We start from the raw sequence: 19,243 nt of genomic DNA on the forward strand, positions 1-19,243 counted from the left end.
TCCAAATCTTGGATACGGACTCCACTTCGAGATAGATGTGCAAACAGTGCAAACAAGAATATACAGCACAGGTATAAAGAAACAACAGGGCGACGGGGTTTGTCTTGTTTTTATTGGTTTAAGAATTGCAATTGAGTGAATCTTGAGGCAGTCACAATTAAAATACACAGTTCATCAATAATTGTCATCTCAAGTTCCTGTTTCTGCTAGGCGCTACTCTTGCGAGTGTTCATGATGACCTCTCTCTATGATCATATCTTTGCTAACTGGACAATTTGCTTACTCACTCCACGCCCCTCGTATAGTCCAAAATAATAATGCTCGATACTCTGTACAATCCAAGCCTCGGAGGCCAGCCCTACAGCTTGCAAGCAAACCCGAGGTAGCGCGGATCGGCCAATCACAAAGCTGGGGCCGGGCTGGACCTCGGCTCCCCGCAAAAAGCTGTGTTTATCGTTCTTCACTTTTTATCTGGAACGTTATCTGTCACCAGGGAATTTCGAGAATACACAATCACCTTGATTGCAATCTAGCAATTAGACCAACACACCATGGCAGACCCCAACTCCATCACCGTCACGTACGAAGACCGCACCGCCATCATAACGATCAATCGCGCCGACAAGCTCAATGCCCTGAATCACGACCTATATTACCTCCTTGGCGAGCGGTTCCGCGAGGTTGAACAGAGAGATGATATCTACATCACCGTCCTCACAGGAACCGGACGGTTTTTCTCCGCGTATGCTGGATCTCCAAGCATTGGAATCCCCCAAAATTGGCAGATTCACTAACACTTTTTTTTTGATACAGTGGAGCAGATATCAATGCGACAGGACCGACTCGAGACAAAGACGCCGCCGACCAGCGCCGCAAACTGATCAGCTTCCTCTCTGTGAATAACTTGGACCTCACGCGTACCATTTACAACCACCCCAAGATCCTAGTCGTCGCGCTCAATGGCCCCGTCGTCGGCCTGAGCGCTGCCATCATCGCTTTTGCCGACTTCATCTACGCTACACCGCATACTTTCCTCCTCACCCCCTTCTCCTCGCTGGGCCTGGTGGCCGAAGGCGGCGCATCGCGCGCCTTTGTTGAGCGCCTGGGAATTTCCAAGGCCAACGAGGCCCTGATAATGAGCAAGCGCATCTCCATCGACGAGCTCACCTCGACCGGCTTCGTGAACAAGGTCATCTCCGCCCCGTCCGGAAAGCAGGATGATTCCACGGGGTTTTTGCAGGCTGTGTTGGCCGAGGTCGACGATCGGTTGGGCCTGCACCTCAACCAATCGAGTCTTCTCAAGATTAAAGAGTTGATTCGTCGTCCCGAGCGTGAGAGTTTGGATAAGCAGAATGTTGCTGAGTTTTACGGGGCGATTGAGAGATTCAATGCTGGAGTTCCGCAAGAGGAGTTTAGGAAGCTTGCATCTGGAGAGAAGAAGCATAAGCTATAAATTTCTACAAGTATAATCTTATGGAAATTTGACTTGGGGTCTGCTTTTGGCTCGGCAACTCTTGGAAATATTTCACAAAATCAAAGTTACGCGTGTACATACAGACAGTGTCATTGTATTAACTGATGTCCTTGCCTATCTGTTTAATTCCGACTAAGCCTGAGCTTATTATTTGTCTCTAACAATATCAATTCGTAGCAACATGATCGCTTCCAGCTTTTTAACAACACCTAAAATACCTTTCCTATGCCTCCAAAAAGAGCAAAAAAAGAAGACCGAAACTCCAAAGTCTATTCGTAATCCATATCGTTGCTCCTTCTTATTCGCCATCACTCGATTCGTCTTGTTGCCGCTGGTGCTCTTTGGCAAGGAGATCCTGCCACTGACGCATGAACGATTCCATACCTCCTGGGCCCGCCTGTGAAGCATCAACCACGTCTCGAGGCAGTTTGTGAGCAGAATACTGAGGCGAGGTGAAACCATAAGCTTCAGGATCGTCACGTCTCACTAGTCGAAGCTCCGGGAATATAGACAAATCCTCCACATCCGAATCTTCCTCGTCATCCTCTTCTTGGTCAGAAGCGCTATCGTCTCCGGCTTCTGATGAACGATCCTGATGATCTCCTGCCAGATCTCCGTTGTCACTCTTGAGCGAAAGTCTAACAAACTCTTCCTCGATTGGAGCCGGTTCCTTCATGGTGAGAATTTCCATCCAACTGAATAGCAAAGGATCTGTTCGAATCGCCCACGGGTTGATATCGATAAGCCAAACCCTTTCATGAGGCGGGGGGACGTAGACGTCGAAGACGAAGTTTCGATCTGGAAACGTATCTCTGAGTTTGTCGTCGAAAAACGATTGTATCCGAGATCGTAGCATATCTCGCATAGGAAACAAGAAATCAAAGTGGTTCAAGTCTCGCTGGCACAGACAGAGGAGTTTTCGGTCACGCACAAAACACCGGAATTCCAACGACGGGTTGAGATTGAAGTATTTGCGGAGAACGAGGTGGTATGGGATTTTCGGAACATCCGGGCTTTTGGAAACTGGCTCATTGGTCGACTCGCTCGGCTCAGGGTCTGTATCGTCGAAAGCGTGGTCCAAATCGTGAGTGATAAAATCACTACTCTTGAGAAGCATGTAGATATCATTTGGAGCCTGACATTGGAGATCGTTTGTGACGGCAATCCACGTCGCGTCTTTTGGCGCACTCCAATTCAGCTTTGGCGTTACTTTCCCGCCCAGTTCTTGGATAGTGTCCTTTATCTGATTGTGAACTTCGGGCCAAGCGGTCGAAGGATCATCATTTTCATCATCATCTTGTTCGTCATCAGAATCTTCAAAACCACTGTCGTCGTTGGTGAAGGTAGAACGGGCTGGTTGATCTGGCGGAAGGACGATTCCGTCTGCGCGAAGGTAGGAAATGAAGGCATCTGTCAGGGGGATAAGGCGAGCTTTGGGCGTGCTAGTACGGTACCTGCAGACAAGTTATTAGCAACCTAGCTTCATGCTGTGAGACTTTGGCATATACATACAAAGGGTGCCAGTAATGATACGAGCAATGTAGAATGTGAGATGGAGTGACGGGGGGGAATGGAAGCTTCGTCAGGCCCCCAGAAGCCTCAGGACCCTCAGCAGGGTCAGAGTCGATGTGCGGCATTCTAGATGATTGCTTGATGTTGCAGAGCAAACAGAGATGGTTGAGTTGCGAGGGGAACTTTTTTAGGCGGGGCAGCAGCGATAAGGAAGCAGGTGCAGGTCTTCAAACAATAACTGCCTGCGAGCGGCCAACTGCAACTCTAGGCGACTTCTGCCTTGACTCACACTCTTGTATCTTTTTTCTTTGGTCTATTCAGCACATGAAACATGACTCAGACAAAGATCGAGCAGTGAGTCACTGATCCTGAGGCCGTAGCCGCCGCCTGGCCTGTGCGTTCCGGTACTTGTCCGCGTAGCACGCTAAAACTACACGTTGCGTTTGGAGGTCCCAAGCTTGACCACCAAAAAAGGCCTGCTCTCGCGTAGGCAGCGTTCAGACAACAATGGCAACGGATACGCCGGATCCCCAGAATTTGAAGTCATGGCAGGAGACGTTTCAATACCCCATCCCTACCGTGCGAAAGGTGGAGCAGGAGTTGCGGCGAGACATTGCAAGCAATCGCGAGAAGCTGCGGTCTTTGGTCGGGTATGCGCAAGCCCTTGCCTTAATGTGATTGCTACGATGCTAACTGGGTCGCTTGGGTATCTCTAGGACGCGGTATCGTGAGCTACTGGAGACCGCAGAAACAATTGTGGAAATGAACACGGAAAACCAGGAGGTTGAGGGAAAGCTTGCCAGCCTCGGTCTACGCTGCAATACGAATATATTGAGCAAAAAGTCAGATAGATCGGTGGAAAAACCAGCAGATGATGTTGAGAACAATCGAGCCCTCGCCGCGCAAATCGCGTTGCTTCACCGCTGTACAACCATCATCGGGCGACTATTGCGCAAACACAAGTCCCTCTTATTGGCATCGAAGTTGATGGTCATCTCAAGATTTCTTTATAAAGCCCTGTCGCAGAGCACAAACGCCCCATCATTTGTGGAAAATTTGAGTGCCCAACTTGACAACTTGCGAAAAACAATACGAAAACGGATCAACCGAAAGTTAGGATCGGCAAACTCAAGCATTGAAGACATTATTGACTCGATGTCGGCGTTTTGCCTTTCCTATAGCTCATCGCCACACGATGTGCTTGTTCATTTCCATACCGTTCGACTAGAAAGTATCGTGAGACAGCTAGAACGCCGCAGTCACTCGAGAGAAAGTGTGCCGAAGGCTCTCAATCTCTACATACATACTCTGCAAAATACAAAAACTTTATCTTCCCGTCGACTGCCTGATGCCCTGGCCAAACTACAAGGCCAACCTCTGTTGAATGACGCCGATATCCAGGGTTTAGGCGAGCTTGATCTTGATGTTTTTGGACGATGGGTAGCCAGTGACGTCAAGAATTTCACTCCCTGGATCAAGTCCGACAGCCTCACCAAACAATCTGCTGAGAAATTGATCAAGAAATGGTCCAAGGAAGCCTTTGCCCGCTTCTCAGAGAGCAGTGCCGCAGTTTTAAAGGATTTTGATAATTTTGAAGATGTCCTCTCTTTGCGGAAGGAAACGTTAGATCTGTGGCTTTCGGCCGCACCTGCAACGATGACTCATTCCTCAACCAGTGTGTTGGAAGGAATCAGGGATATTTTCAATACTCAGTTGAAGACTATCCTTCTCAACCAGGCCCAAGGATTAGCCTCGATTGGCGATGCAGCAAAGGCACACATTGACCAGTGGAGCCAAGAAGAAATAAAACAAACGCAGTCTCTTTGGGATTCCAGCCTGACATCCCTAGAGTACTCGAATGGAGCGACGACCTTTAAAAAGGTCGTCACGGACACACTTCTCGGACGAGACACAAAAGTCTCTAGTGTATTGAAGCTATATGACTCCTGGTTAGTGGCCATCGAGCACTCTAGGAGCTTAATCGTCGACTTGAAACACAATAGATGGGAAGAAACTCTTGATGACGGCGATGACGACGAAAAACTGGATAACGATCCAGCGACCCTCTTGAACGAGGATGATCCGCACTTGCTGCACGAAGAGCAAGTGAATGCTAGTAGGCAGGCGTTTCTGGACTTGCAGACGGCCTTTCACACTGTTACCGAAGCCTTTGGAGATGCCGATCGGAGCAGTAAAGCAGCCTTCCTTCTGAGATTGATCAGAGAAGTTCGGCGAAACGGTCCGTCTGAGATTCTACAAGATGAGAGCTTGGGTTTCGCCCAAGATATAGTGCCTTCTTTGCATGATATTTTGGCCCAAGAGATTCTTGCCCAAGTACCAGTGACAAATCTCCTTCGTCCGTTAAAGAATACTGCACAACGGTTACCTGGCCGTTCTCTATGGGACGGAACCCCCGAACTACCAACCCAGCCATTACCGGCAACATTCCAATACTTTCGACGTCTCGTGGTAGCGATGGAACGTATTGGTCCAGATCTATGGAGCCCCCCTGCAGCGGCAGTTCTTAAAGCAAAATTGAATATAGAGGTCTCAGAATCTCTCTCCACGAAGCTAAAACAGCTCAATGACTCTGTTCCCCAAGACGAAAAGGACCAAAAAGATACTAAACAAAAGGATACTGAACAAAGCGATGATGAGACGGAGGACTCTGAGGAGAAGACGTCGAATAGTACTGTGGTATCCAAGGAGGGCCATCCCAAGCCATTGCACAATGCCCGAGATTGGAAGATACAACTTGCGTTGGATGCGTTCTACCTTCGCGATGCCCTGTCAATTGATTCCAGCAAGAATGATCTCTTGGACGGCTTCATTGAAAGAATTCAAGTTGAAGTTGAAGACGGCGATAGCATCATCGGTACATTGCAGGAATCTGCACATGAGTTCTGGAAACGGACGGAGCTACTTTTTGGTCTCCTTGCAAATTAAGCTACGCTTGTGTCATTAGATGTAGATAGAGATTTATATAATCACACACGGGGGGTATCCTTCGTATGTGTTTTTTTAAGATCCTTTGTATCATTCTTTCCTCTTGAACGATAGTGTGTGGAAACAGACTTGCGCGGGCGTGGAGCAGCGGCCGCCGGAGAACGGAGCACGGGACTGGTTCGCCGCGGAGAATCAATTACATCGTCATCGCATCGTGGGCACTTTCATTTTCCTACAACATCCTCAATCAACATCACCACGCCATGGCTGCACCGCGGCTACCGTTTCTCTACCCGCAACTGTTTCGGTCAGTCCGGTCATGCGAACCAACGGTGCGTCCTTTTCGTTTCTCGACCTCGGCTCCAACAGGCTTCCACACGAGCCATCGTCGCGACCAAGAAACATTCCCACCACGCCGCGTCCAAGCGGTAGAACCAAAGATCCCTCCGCCGTCGCGAACGAAGAATAAACCCGCAAAAGAACCGAGTGCAAAATCGGCGAAGAAGAATGCCATATCAAAATCGCAGGCCTCCGAGAATGCCCCGCAGGAAGCGGCGCAGAAGCAAGACAGCAAATCTTCTGTGTCGGAAAAGGAGCTAAACGACAGCGAAGTCGTGAAGAACTACCAACCTAATAAAGAAGAAAGTGCGGACGCGTCAGCGCAAAGCTCAGAACAGAGCGATGCTCCACCGCAGCAAGCCAAGAATGAGCAAAAGACATCGCAAGAGGTTCCTCCACCACAAAACCCACTCGATGCGGTCCTTCAAATGCCGCAGCCATCAGATATGAGTTTGACGAGAATAGTGGAAGATAGACAGGGAATACCGCACTTGACGCCTACACCGTATGTTCATCATTTTGACTCATACAGTCTTGTGAAGGATCTCCAAGGAGGCGACTTTAGTGAAGATCAAGCTATCACAGTCATGAAAGCCATTCGCGGCATTTTACAAGACAAGCTGAACCATGCCGAAGAAACTCTTACTTCCAAATCGGACAGCGAAAACGAAGAATACTTGTTCAAAGCTGCCTGCTCCGAACTGCAGTCATCGTTGCAAACATCCAGACACTCGGAAATTGAGCGACAGCGGACTTCTCGCACACATCTACAACACGAAGCCGACATTTTGAATCTCCGACTTAACCAGGAACTTGCGAGGCTGAATGATGACCTGAAAGGGATGCGAAATGACCACAAGATGACGATTCGCGAGCATCAACGCGGTCTGGATACTGGGATACAAGAGCTTAACTATAGAATTGCTGTCTCTTTGGCTAGTGACGGGAAAAGCGAAGCTGAAGGGTTAAGATGGGTTCTGACGCGGCGGGCAGCATTGGCCATCGCATTCAGTGCGCGTAAGTCTCAACCATGTCTTGGTCCTATCTATTCGGTAAAAACACTGACATCTAACGAACAAATAAGTCATGGCCATTACGTTCCTGAAGTTTTATTCAGTCTACACACATGATCTAGAAAAGAAACAGGCGGCTACCAAGGCGTCTCCCACCGCTGAGCACGTAACTGAAGCAGCGCCACAGTCCGAGACGTCTCTATCTCTTTCGGACACACTTGCAAGCGAAACTTTGGGATAATATTCGTGTACTTTTGACTTGATTTCCTTTGTATGATAACCGCCATCGATTAAAATGGCATTTGCTTCGGTCCGACTCCTACATAGAGGGGGGAATTGGCACGGTTGATACCCTATAGAATGTTGGAACTTGAAGTTAGGTTAGCACAGACTAGAATTATTCATAGAAAAAGAGGAGCTTTATAAAGAGCTTGGCAAACCTCAATCATAGGTAGCAGAAATAGTTTCTAGCATTCTCCAACATTTGCATAACTTTATGAGGCGCTAATGTAGCCTACCCCAGATCCGACCCACCCGCAGCCGAGGCATCCAATAAGAGACTAGATCTCCGGCATCTTAGTTAAAACGTCGATCTCCAACATGAACTCGACTTCGTTCTCGCTTCTCTCCGAAGCTCTCCAGTTTGTGGTCTGTTGTCTGTTGTCTGCCGTTCCTCCCTGTCACGCCGACAAAAAGCAACAAATACAGGGCCTGACAAGAATGCGTCAATCCAACCGTTGGAGCTCCCTTAGCTCTGCCAACCTTTTCACGGTTTTCTTCGTCTTCCTCCCCTGCCTTCCCCTCACCTACGCAGAATCATGCGCCACCGCTCTCCTCAAAACAATCGCTACACGCTGGGACTCCCTTGGGAGCGACTACCAAACTGAGATATGTGCGCGCGGCTGCCAACCGGTAATATCGACCTGGGACGACTGGACACGCGCCCATGCTTTCCTACCGCTGATTGACACCATGGCGCGCGAGATGTCGCTGTCGGACAACTTCAAGCAGACGTTTACCGGAATCGGTGAGGATATAGCCAAGGCAACCAAGGAGGAATGCGACGGGCTGCTGGGACCGGGCCAGCATTTCTGCACCAGTGGGAGCGATAATCTGGACCAGTGGAATTACTGCTTCAAGAAGCAGGCTGCCAAGGTGGCTGCCAGCAACATGTTTACCATGTTTAGGCTTGTCTCTGGCGAGATCTGTAAAGAAGAGAGGTACAAGTACCTATCAGACGACCAGTTATGGAAGGTCGTTCTGCCACAGTACATGAGGAAATACGGCGATACCTGCCAACTCGGCAAGGGTGCCCAGAAGAAAACCACCGTGCTAGGCACACCTGACGGTGATCAGGACTTCCTGGCCCGTTTGAGGGCTGAAAGTGCGCCCTCTCCGCCAAAGTCAGGGGCGAAGCGCGACACGAGAGATGAGTTATAAAATTCTTGTACATATGGAATGATTTACGACTTTTTTGATCCTATCTACTTTGGCTGCATTGATATCAACCTCCCTATATATTTGGCATTACATCTTGTCAAATTTGGTAATAATATATTCGGCGACACGTATCATAAATGATACATATACAGATACATAGAAGATATATACATGTTTCTAGAATTCTTTTTTTTTGGTTCATAATCATAACAAGCCATCGGCCCCATCCCGCGGAGAATCAAAAGTCCATACGAAGAGCGATAGTTGGGGCAGCTTTCCTTCCATCAGCCTCGGAATCCACAACCTTGGCCGAAGAGCTTGTCTCTGCGCTACGTAGGATCTCTTCAACAAGAGACCTTTGTTCTGGTTCCATGCGAGCTAACAGGGTGCGGAACAGCACCGCGTCCAACTTGCCTATCTCCAGTAGTCGAACAGCCGTGTCCCGATATACCGAGGCCCCATCGCTTCTGGCACGCGCGAGAAGAGCTGCGACGACCAAAGGCACGGCTGTCGGTAACTGAGTCCTTGGTACCGCTGCCGGAATACTGATGAACAGGACCAGTGTATGCGCAATTGCCGTGCGCGAGTTCTCCGGGTCAATCGGAGGCTCGCCCCTATCATCAGGCACCGCAGATACGAATGCGATGAGCCTTGGGAACAGATAGCGTGCAATCAACGAATCTGTTGCAGATCTTGGCCCAGGGTTCAGAAGCACGGACCGAATACATCCTGCAGCAACACTGGCAAGGCCAACATCCTGCAGGCAGTCCAGGAATTCGTCAAGGACCTTGCAAATAACAGGGTCGTGAGGTGGCAGAGCGTGGCTAGTCGTGGTGAGGACTATAGTCATGGCGAGAAGGGTATTCTTTGCACAGGGCAGGGACGTCTCTGATTCCCGGCGTTGAGCTATTGTGAGTGTCGTCAGGAAACGAGTAAGACACCCTCGCATTTGCAATGAGACTGCTTCGGTTAATGGTGCATCTTTCGGACTGACACCTTGGATAAATCGGCGGAATATTGGGAGAGCATGTGGAACGACTTCCGCTTGACAGATTCCAGTTGCAAGAACAGTGCTGAAAATGTGTAAAATGCAAGCATGGAGGTCATGCCGGATGATCTCCGGGAATACCGAGGCCACATCAACCAGCGAGGACAAAGCGAGACGGATTAGAACAAGAGAATCTTCTGAGGTAACGTTGAATGTGCGAGAGCTTGCATCACTCAAGTTTGGCAACAAGCCAGCCAAGACAAGGATGATGTTCCTTGTTAGCTCAAAGAGCTGCTCGATATCATCAGACAAATTTTCAACGCGGTCCTGGCCAGCCTGGGCTGCTGGGTGATCCAACGACAGATTTCTAGCCGTTTCTACAATGACCGTTTGAATGTTGTAACCTTCTGTTAGTACCAGACGATCAAGAGTGTCTATCGTTTCCGAAAACACGGCGTCTTGGTATACGGCGTTGCCGGAAACTGTAGGTCGAAGTATCTTCTTTAAGGCCTGGAGAATCTCCAGTCTCTGAAGAGGGGTTATGGACTGATCGACCAGAGCTTCGAACGCAAGACCGAAAAGCACAAAAAAGAAGGCGACGGGTTCATCGCGATAATTGATGTTATCACCCTTTCCTCGAGAAACTTCTCCGTTGGCCTCGGTTTTCTGCTCATCTTGATCCTGCATGGATTTGTTGTCCAGAGCGTCGAAAACGAAATCGCTATCTTTCTCAACCAAGCTCGCAATGGCGTCGACGAGATTCAACCAAGAATCTTGGTAATACTTTGTAACTTAGTATAAATGCAAAACCACAACTCCAAGAGCCTACTTACGTTAAGGAGGGTTTCTCTGTTGAGGGCTGCATAAACCTCGTCGAGATTTCCTGTCGATGGAGTGCCGAGACTGCCGGAAATGTCAGGCTCAAAACGCAGCCGAGCAAATTCTTGCAGGGAAGACAGCCAGAGTGGCGTGAGCATGGCTGTATACGGTTTCACAATCTCGACTAGATAAGGCTGCTCCAAGCTTGCCATTTGTAGTCGTGCCCAGGCCGAGTAAAGTGCCATCTTTACCATGACCCTTGCATTTGAGTTGAGACCTTTCAGGTCGCCAATCTCCGTAACATCCGGATTTTCTAGACATGATTAGTGGATGTTAAAGAAGACTCAAGGTAAGACTGCTCACTTGTGAAGTTTTCCAGACCAACTACAAGAAGTCGGAAAATTCTGCCCATACGATCCACATTTGTGACAATACCGGTAGCAACAAACGTGCCACACACATTGATTGCTTCCGAGGCCAAATCGGGAGAGGAATCAGCTGCAAATGCTGGAGTCAAGGCCGAGCCGATTTGTGCCTGGTATTGTTCGAGCAGAGATGCCTCGGAAAAATCTGGATCAGGAGTTTTGCCAAACATCTAAATGAACTAGTTAGCGTAGCCTAGATGAATACATAAAAAGAAACTCACCTTGAGAATCTGGTCGAGTATTTTGAGACCCCAAACTCTGAGCTCTATGACATTGGCGGTCGAAGCAGAGAAAGCTATCCGTACAATGTCGCCAATCTTCTGTTGAAGAGCTGCTTCTGCGGGAATGGTCTGGTCTGGCAATATATGGTCATTGACCATGGAGAGTAGCTCACTAAGACAGCTCAATGCAAAATTTCGGGTTTGCCATTTCAGCAGCTCTTGCCCGGCAGTAACGTTGGTGTCTGCGTCCTCTTGATCTCCCCCGGCAACAGCTGAGGCAAACCCAGCTACTTCGTCATCTGGAAGCTCCGATACAGTGGCCACACGCATTGTCTTTTTAGGAGCGTCTTCCACCTTGCCACGAGTTTTGGTGAGTACATTTTGGAAGCGTTGAACCCAAAGCTCTGTATGTGAAAGGCCAGTTTGTTGCAGCCAATTGCGAATCAAGCTTTGTAGGGTTGTACTTTCGGGCGAGTCATCAAAGGCAAGCCAAACCCCATCCTCCAAAGTAGATTCCGGTGTACTGAGAACTAACTCCGCATCTCGTTTCATCAAGTTGCTCAGCCCACGGGTTGCCGCCTCGCGCATCAATGGGCTCTTTGATGCGAGTTCGGTTTGCAAGCGTTTGACGTATGCAGAAAAGTCTACATGTGATGGTGCATATAACGAGAGGTGATCCAAGCACCGAGAGCTTTGAGTAGTCATTGCTGAGGATTCCTCAAGCTGGAATTGACGCACTAGAGTCAATATGAGATTGCGTGTCTTTGTAATATCTTGCAAATCGGGGCCCAAGACGTTGATAAGCGAATCTACCGCACGGCTAATTATGAGAGCTGTGGGGAATATAATCTCAAGATTTGAAGTTGCCAACGAGGCTGCTTCCTCGTTGTGAGAGTCTGCAATGTATAGCTGGGCTAGCATACCCAACGAACTTGAAGTGTAGGCCGAAAAGGTCAACCCGGCAGATTCTGCCACTCTTTCTAGACCATCCAGAGCCCAGAAATGCACGACTGGGTGGGGGTCATTGCACAACGACATGAGAACTCCAACAATAGTTTTTAAATGAAAGCCTGCGGCCATGCCACCAACCTGTGAGTGTATGCATCCTAGAGCGGCAGCACATCCTGCACGTGCATTCGGCTCGCGATTTTTAACAATAGTATCGATAAGCCAGTTGATTTGGGTATTAGTAAATGCATTTCCGGCGCTATTACAAAGCCTTCCGAGAGCTTCAAATCCAATAGTTCGAACTATTGCATCAGGATCCATGACGAATTTCTTCAAACTCAGTTAGACTAGCTGTTTAAAAAAAATAAAAAAAAGACACGGAACTTACCTGTAAAAGCTCTTGCATAATCTTGCCTGTGGACAGATCCAAATTACCAGGAAGAGAAGGGGTTTCTCTAACCGCAACTTTAAGAGTATGCAATAGAGCTATGGCAATGTTGATGGACATGGCAGCCTTGCGGCCTGGATTCCTCTGCAAGGTGTGAGATGATAGGAGGGTGGCAATTTGTTCGACGCTACTTTCTTGCACTTTAGGAGTTTGCAGTGGAAGAGCGACGGCAAAAAGTTCTATAGCAGTGTTGACCACTTCTATTGCCGGAGGATCTGTGTGAAAAGCAGACTGGTTATCTTGCTTGCTGTAAAGGAGGACAGAGTCATGTTCACTAGCTTGGCCGGTGGGGAAGTTCAACTACAGTTGTCAGTAAAATGACAGACCGGCATTTGTTTTAACTTGTAACTCACAACATCGTCAATGTCCTGATCTTTCGAGTCGTCAGCGATCCAAGGAGCGCTTCGTCCAGCACGCTTTCCAACCAATGTTTCGTTGACATAATCTCGGGCGAGACCAGTGAGTCCGAAACCGAAGTTGTCCCAGAGATCCCAGAGGCTCTCGAATTGCCCAGTCGAAGCGGCAATCGAACTTTCAGTAGGGCTAGCCAGTGTGAGATCCGGGTCTGCGAAAGACGATATAGCCAGGCTGAGAAGACTAGACTGAGACATTATCTCGGCATGGCTGGTCTGGTTAAGCTTCACCAGTTTTGTAAAGCATTGAAGCACACGGCGACGGACCATGACAACGTAATCGTGCAACTGCAAGGAAGGAGAGAGGCGTTGCGAAATGTCTTCCGATGTCTTTGGCAGAGTTACATCATCCAAGAAAGCAACTGTGTTTTGCAACATCGTAGCCAAACGTCTAGCTCCATCCACGGTAATCAATTTGCCGTTGAATTCAAGGAAGGAAAGAATTGACCCTAAAGCACATTCCCTAACATGTGCAAGGAAACTTGTCTCCAAGGCACCTCGTTCAGCGGTATTCGCCTTGCCCAAAGGTTTAGGCAGAGCATTTTTCCACAGCAGCATCAGCTGAGACAAGTGGATTTTGACAAAACTAGGTCCAAGAGGCATCAAGCCTCCAATGAGAATCCACGCGACTTGAACTTGAGTGCTAGCAACACGCAGTTCAGAGCCACCACTATTCTTGAGGAGATCAGTCGCCTGTGATAGCACACGTGAAAAAACATCAACGGATCCATAAAGGGGTTGCAACCGAGAAGTTCCCAGCATGGCAGATAAACCGTTCGCAAACCCCAGACATCGCCGAGAGGACGAACGTGGTGTAACTAGCTGTCCAATTTCTCGGTTCAAGCTGTTGGAACAGATGGTAACACACGATATAAGCTGGCTTGGGCATGCTAGAACAAAATTACGTAGGCATTGGGCTGTTTGGACCTGTACAGTATAGCTGGGATGAGGCAAAACTTGAATAAGCGCTTCGCGACAAGCATCGCCAAGTGAATTCACGGCTGAGCCAAGAGATGATATCAACGACGAGAGTGCACTAAGAGTGCTGGTGAGAGTATGTTTGCTTGGCTCGCGTCTCTCCTGGATGACTTGAGGATAGTCTTTCAAAATGCCGTTGATTAACCAATTTGCTGCATTCAGCTGGCTAGTCTCCCGCAATATTTCGTGACCAATTGTTTCTTCAAGGATAATTCTTATGAATTTCCTGGTCATAAGGAGGCGAAACCGACTGTACGTTACTGTTGGGTGGTTGACTAGAGTAATGAGTAGATGGGAGGCGATTTGACTGTATCTTTCTTCGACGACATTGTCTCCCAAGTTCCGAATGACAGACTTGTAACAAACCGCGATGCCGGCTCTAACTCGGTTACTTGTAGAATTTCGCACGTACTGTGAAGCAAGCTGGGACAAAATATCGGGAAGTGAAAGCAACATGCGCGACTCGGCCTTTTTACTGAGGGCAGGAGACTCTTGTTCTGCCGGTTCATCTTCGTCCTCGTCGCCCTTTTTTGGAGGTGGTTTCTTCGATTGCCTCTTCAGCTTTTTAGCCTTTGCTGATAACTCGACTCCAGCTTGGGACGAGTAGCTCTTAACCAGGGCTTTTGCTAAACACGAAGCGGCGGCATGTCTCACCGGCGCAATCGGACTGTCAATGATTTTCCAAATAAGGGTTTTGAGGTTGTCGAAATCGTTCTGGTTATCGAAGTACGTCGTTGTTGCCAAAAGCTGCTCAAGACACCGACAAGCATTGATCTGGACAAGCGCGGACTTGTCGGTAGAAGCTGCACTTCGCGCTTGTTTCCATATGTCTCGAGCTATTTGCTCCTCGATAGGCCCTCCAAGTCCTCCAATCACTTTTCGCACTGCGGCCAGAACTGAGCCTCGGAGCCCGGCATGGTTGCTGCCTGCCTTTAGAAGCTTAAACAGCCCTGTGACAGCAGCAGGCGCCTGGCTGTAAGCGCTGTCGCCAGCACTGGCAAACACTTCCCCCAAGCAGTGAGCAGCAGCCAACTTGGTCTTGAGCTCGACGCCCTTTCCGCCATTGACCAAGCTAAGCAACTCCAACACTGTGTCATACAACGGAATCCTATCCCCCTTCCCGAGAATTGTCCCAAAGCACTTGGCCAGGTTGTTGCGGATCACTCGCGTGATAGTGGGGGAGCTGAGGTTGAGAATCTTAAACAGCTCTTCCTTGACGAGCGCTTGTTCGACGGTGATTTCCTCCTTCGTGAGGCCGGACACATGTTGGGCGAGGTCGGAGGTAAAGGTGAGCACGTAGAGGTCTTGTTGTTCGGATGGGAGGCTGTGTAGCTTCGCAACGTCAAGCACCGTGTGATGCGTCTCTGCGCCGGGAGCAGGTGCCGCCGCAGCAGCGGGCTCAGGGGCGGACATTAGAAATTGAATACGTAGAGATTGCTTGAGGGGAACAAAATAATTCAAGCTTTGCTCCGGCTGTACACAGAATAGGGTATTAAACTGCAATAAGAAAGTCGCACCAAAGTCGCACTGAATCCAAGGTAATCGAGGTTTGGGGAGGTGCGTATAGAGCGAGTATACCGCACGGGGCGGATAATTGTCGGCCCGACACATTTTGGAAAGACAATGACGAACACTCGTCAGTACTTTGTCTCCAGCTGCTGACCACGCCATTTTTGTGCAAATGGCAGCGCCGTTGGCCTCGAGACTGGCATGGCGCCAGCAAGTGCCATCTCGATGGGTCTGTGATCGCTGTCGTACATTCAGCATGTCGGCGTTGGTCTCGTCAGGACACAGCCGGTGGTCAACTATCAAGCATGACAAGGCCAAAAACGACAAGGCTAAGAGCAGGGAGCGAGGGCTTTTGTCGCAGGAGATTATCACGGCGTCACAGCGTTTGTATTGAAGTCCACTCTATGGGTTCCTCTGCTAACCAGACGGTGATATAGTATGGGGACCTGATCCGAAAGACAACCCTCGTCTACAGTTAGCAATCGCAAAAGCCAAGCAAGCGCAAACACCCAAGGCGATAATTGAGACAGCAATTGCCCGTGGGCAGGGAGTCAGTGCCTCGGGACAAGCTCTTGAAACTATCACAATTGAAGCTATGCTGCCCGGAACAGTTGCGGCGGTAATCGAGTGTATGAGTGAAAACAAGGCGCGAGTCCTACAAGACGTGCGCAGTGTGATCAAGGAGAAGGGTGGCACAGTAACACCGACAACTTATCTATTCGATAAGAAAGGCCGAATTATATTTGAAAAGAAGGATGGCATGAACCCGGATGATTACTTGGACCAGGCTATCGAAGCTGGTGCCACAGACTTGGACACGGATACTGAAGGCAGACTCGTCGTATATACTGAACCGCCGGAGACCAAGTCTGTTGGAGAGGTTCTTTCTAAAGCTACAGGGCTCGCGATCGAGCAATCACAGATTATCTGGGACCCAAACAGAGACACCATGGTTAAAGTTGAGAATGAAGAACTCAACGACCTCGAAGACGCCGTCAATGCACTCAGAGAGGAGTCTAGTGTTCATGATATATATCTCAACACAGAACTATGAGCCCTATGCTTTATAGATAACACCAGAGGCCGTCGATGGATGTGTGCGATTATTTCTAGGCTAACATGTAATATACAAAAGATGTACATAATAGACATGTATGATTATGAATAATGTTTTTGGACATATACAACTTTCCATTAAGCTTCCTTGCGGAGGGCTTTCATGGTGCTTCTCATTAATCTTCCAATGCCCTCACTCCCTAGATCGTCAAACCAATCGAGCATCTTCAACCTGTACTCCGGCCAGGCAAGACTAACTCCACCTTCTTTCTCAAGCGCAGTAAGGTTTTTCTGTGTCACAGGCTTTCTGAGTCTCGGCTGGCTTCCAAGTGTGATGTTCTGGTCTTCGAACTCGGCAAAGCATGCCGCAGAGTGACTTGCCAGGGCAACATGGTGGCTCAAAGAGAACATTAAGCCGAGGGCGTGGCTGAATGACGGGCCATCGAGGCGTCCCTTGCGACGCTTCAGGATCTCGTTTGAGTCTTTGGTGTAATCGTCAAATGCATCTTTTGTCGCCTTGGGTATCAAGCACCCAAGAGCATTCTGGTCATCGCTATTTAAAGCGCGGTTTCGCCAAATAAGATTGCACAGATCCATGACATAGCCATTGAAAAGGCCAACCATATCCGTGGAATAGAAGCCGCCTACTGATTTCACCGGCGATTGCAACGTTTTGGATGTTAATGATGATTCGAACGATGTCTTATATGTAGCAAGAACGTTGCAAAGGCGAGAGATCTGGGCAAGATTCGAGGTGAGAGCCAGAGTATAAACCGCTGGAGCTAATGGCACGGTAAGGCGGATATTCCCATTGCTTGCAGCATGGGAATAGAGTTCTGCCAGATTAGTGTACATGTCTAGGATACTCATCACAACTGGGATCGTCCCTTTCACTTTGAGGTCGGACGCGGTAAGAGGAAGTTCCATCAATGATAGTAATAAAAGCTCGACGTGAGTGATGAGTGATATTAGAGGCTGAAATCCATTAGCAGAAAGTGACGGGGCTTCTGCTCTCAGGTCAATCCCCCACTGGCGAATCAGTCGAGCGTAGAAATCAAGGAGGCTAGCCCGAGACGACGCTGTGTGGTCAATCAAAGCAGCGTCTAGCTGGTTTAGATAATGACTTCTCAGTTCATCAAATGGGCCTTTCGGCAAAAATTGCAAAATGTCCAAGACCTCTTCCCTGCAATTTTTACCATCCCAGCTTTGAAGAAATTGTTTGAGAAATGATTGAATAGCACGAGGTAATTGCTGTGTTTGTTAGATCCAGTTCTGATGTCATCTGGACTGGACAATTGAACATTACCTTTGTCCTTTGGCTATAGCTTGAAATCGCTTGCAAGACATAGCGTAGAGCATGCGGCTCATCAGGGTCAGGTAGCCTTGCCTTGTCAGCTTCATCCCTCAAAAATGCGTCGAGCCAATCTTCCAGCCGGTCTTCGGCAACTTCTGGTCTCACTATCGCCATGTACTTTTGTGCTAGGCGATCATCCAGTACTGAGACAATCTGATTTGGCAATTCTATTTTGTCGAAGCGTCGTACAAAGTCGTCAACATTCCTCAATTCTTCCAATGATGTGTGGTGAGCAGGAACTCTAGAAGTCTGAATTTCAGGAATGATTGTCTCGACTTTGCTTCGTTTGAAGCCGCCACGCCGGACAACCTGGAAAGTACCAGGTCCTGATGTCAGCTGAGACCTCTCCCTAGTGTGTTGCTGGATTTGTTTCAATTTGGCGGTCCACTCCGGATCGGGATGTTTGAAGAAGAACTTGAGTCGTCCAGTCTCACCAACGATGATATCAGGGTAATAATTCTTGAATACGCGCAAAAGGCCCATGAGTTCCTTCTCGTCGTCGCCCGCGTTCCGTAGCAGCTCCATCACAGCTTGAATCCTGAAGGGTTTGACATGTCGCCGCCGGGTGATTAATGAGAGCAAATGGCATAGCGGTCGACGCAAACTTATCATGTCAAGAAGGTTGAAAAGAACGGAGTAGAGCTTAGACAGATGTGACTGGTCCTCAAGACATTCATAGACCAATAGCAGCCATCGCAAAAGCAACGCCTGGGTTGCAAGAGACGATTTGGCTTTTCCCGGACCAAGTCCGCATATGATCTTGGTGACGATGATAGCAGGTACCCTTTCTTGTGTATACAAATTCTTGATCAGCGTGGTCACTGTCGCTTGATCTAGGTGGTTTGGTTTGGTGAGCACATCAATCAACTGCTCCAAGGCATCACTTGGGATGCCGACATCATAAGCGTCGGACGCTATATCACTGACGAGCTCTGCAACACTCGTATGCCGTTGCTTTGACGGCACAAATGCAACTGTATATGCATGTCAGCATCTTATACATGAAATTTTGTCTGCGGGGCTATGAAATTACCGGCTTCAAGGTGGTCCACTGTGTTGCGCAGATGTTTTAACTGAGCATGGGCATCAATATCCCCTCGGCCTATAGTTGAGTCAATCCAAATTAATCGTGCGAAACCCATCACTGGAGCCCTTACCAGAACTAGCCTCAGAGACAGACATGGCTTCGCTGTTCAAGCGGGGCGACACCACGTAACATCGAATTGGAGTATTACAAAATTTTCAGAATGGCATATCCCACCCAGACGAGCCTTGTACAAAAAACGTGAATCTGTCGAGGAGAGTCGAGATACATCAACATCGAAGCCGCTGCGACGCGTCGCGATTCTAGTTGCCGCTT

At 48.7% G+C, this 19,243-nt stretch overlaps 7 protein-coding genes across 7 annotated transcripts; 4 read left to right on the plus strand and 3 right to left on the minus strand.

The window, feature by feature from the left end:
• Nucleotides 1–551: 551 nt before the first annotated feature.
• Nucleotides 552–1,453, plus strand: TRUGW13939_04186 (uncharacterized protein; the record flags this gene model as incomplete). The annotated part of the gene is made up of 2 exons (XM_035487363.1): nt 552–742; nt 814–1,453. 2 exons carry the CDS (start codon nt 552–554, stop codon nt 1,451–1,453), a joined length of 831 nt encoding a protein of 276 aa, XP_035343256.1.
• A 319-nt stretch (nt 1,454–1,772) lies between these two features.
• On the minus strand, nt 1,773–3,111 carry TRUGW13939_04187 (uncharacterized protein; the record flags this gene model as incomplete). The annotated part of the gene is made up of 2 exons (XM_035487364.1): nt 1,773–2,928; nt 2,987–3,111. 2 exons carry the CDS (start codon nt 3,109–3,111, stop codon nt 1,773–1,775), a joined length of 1,281 nt encoding a protein of 426 aa, XP_035343257.1.
• A 382-nt stretch (nt 3,112–3,493) lies between these two features.
• On the plus strand, nt 3,494–7,401 carry TRUGW13939_04188 (uncharacterized protein; the record flags this gene model as incomplete). The annotated part of the gene is made up of 3 exons (XM_035487365.1): nt 3,494–3,636; nt 3,703–5,861; nt 6,047–7,401. The coding sequence occupies 3 exons, from the start codon at nt 3,494–3,496 to the stop codon at nt 7,399–7,401; spliced, it is 3,657 nt and encodes a 1,218-aa protein (XP_035343258.1).
• A 483-nt stretch (nt 7,402–7,884) lies between these two features.
• On the plus strand, nt 7,885–8,724 carry TRUGW13939_04189 (uncharacterized protein; the record flags this gene model as incomplete). The annotated part of the gene is made up of 1 exon (XM_035487366.1): nt 7,885–8,724. One exon carries the CDS (start codon nt 7,885–7,887, stop codon nt 8,722–8,724), a length of 840 nt encoding a protein of 279 aa, XP_035343259.1.
• A 238-nt stretch (nt 8,725–8,962) lies between these two features.
• On the minus strand, nt 8,963–15,575 carry TRUGW13939_04190 (uncharacterized protein; the record flags this gene model as incomplete). The annotated part of the gene is made up of 6 exons (XM_035487367.1): nt 8,963–10,495; nt 10,546–10,844; nt 10,895–11,126; nt 11,178–12,455; nt 12,514–12,873; nt 12,927–15,575. The coding sequence occupies 6 exons, from the start codon at nt 15,573–15,575 to the stop codon at nt 8,963–8,965; spliced, it is 6,351 nt and encodes a 2,116-aa protein (XP_035343260.1).
• A 70-nt stretch (nt 15,576–15,645) lies between these two features.
• Nucleotides 15,646–16,527, plus strand: TRUGW13939_04191 (uncharacterized protein; the record flags this gene model as incomplete). Its single annotated transcript, XM_035487368.1, has 2 exons — nt 15,646–15,856; nt 15,911–16,527. 2 exons carry the CDS (start codon nt 15,646–15,648, stop codon nt 16,525–16,527), a joined length of 828 nt encoding a protein of 275 aa, XP_035343261.1.
• A 140-nt stretch (nt 16,528–16,667) lies between these two features.
• On the minus strand, nt 16,668–19,065 carry TRUGW13939_04192 (uncharacterized protein; the record flags this gene model as incomplete). Its single annotated transcript, XM_035487369.1, has 4 exons — nt 16,668–17,780; nt 17,836–18,857; nt 18,917–18,985; nt 19,041–19,065. The coding sequence occupies 4 exons, from the start codon at nt 19,063–19,065 to the stop codon at nt 16,668–16,670; spliced, it is 2,229 nt and encodes a 742-aa protein (XP_035343262.1).
• Nucleotides 19,066–19,243: the final 178 nt, after the last annotated feature.

This window comes from Talaromyces rugulosus, chromosome II (assembly GCF_013368755.1).
Source record: "Talaromyces rugulosus chromosome II, complete sequence".
Classification (NCBI taxonomy): Eukaryota; Fungi; Ascomycota; class Eurotiomycetes; order Eurotiales; family Trichocomaceae; genus Talaromyces; species Talaromyces rugulosus.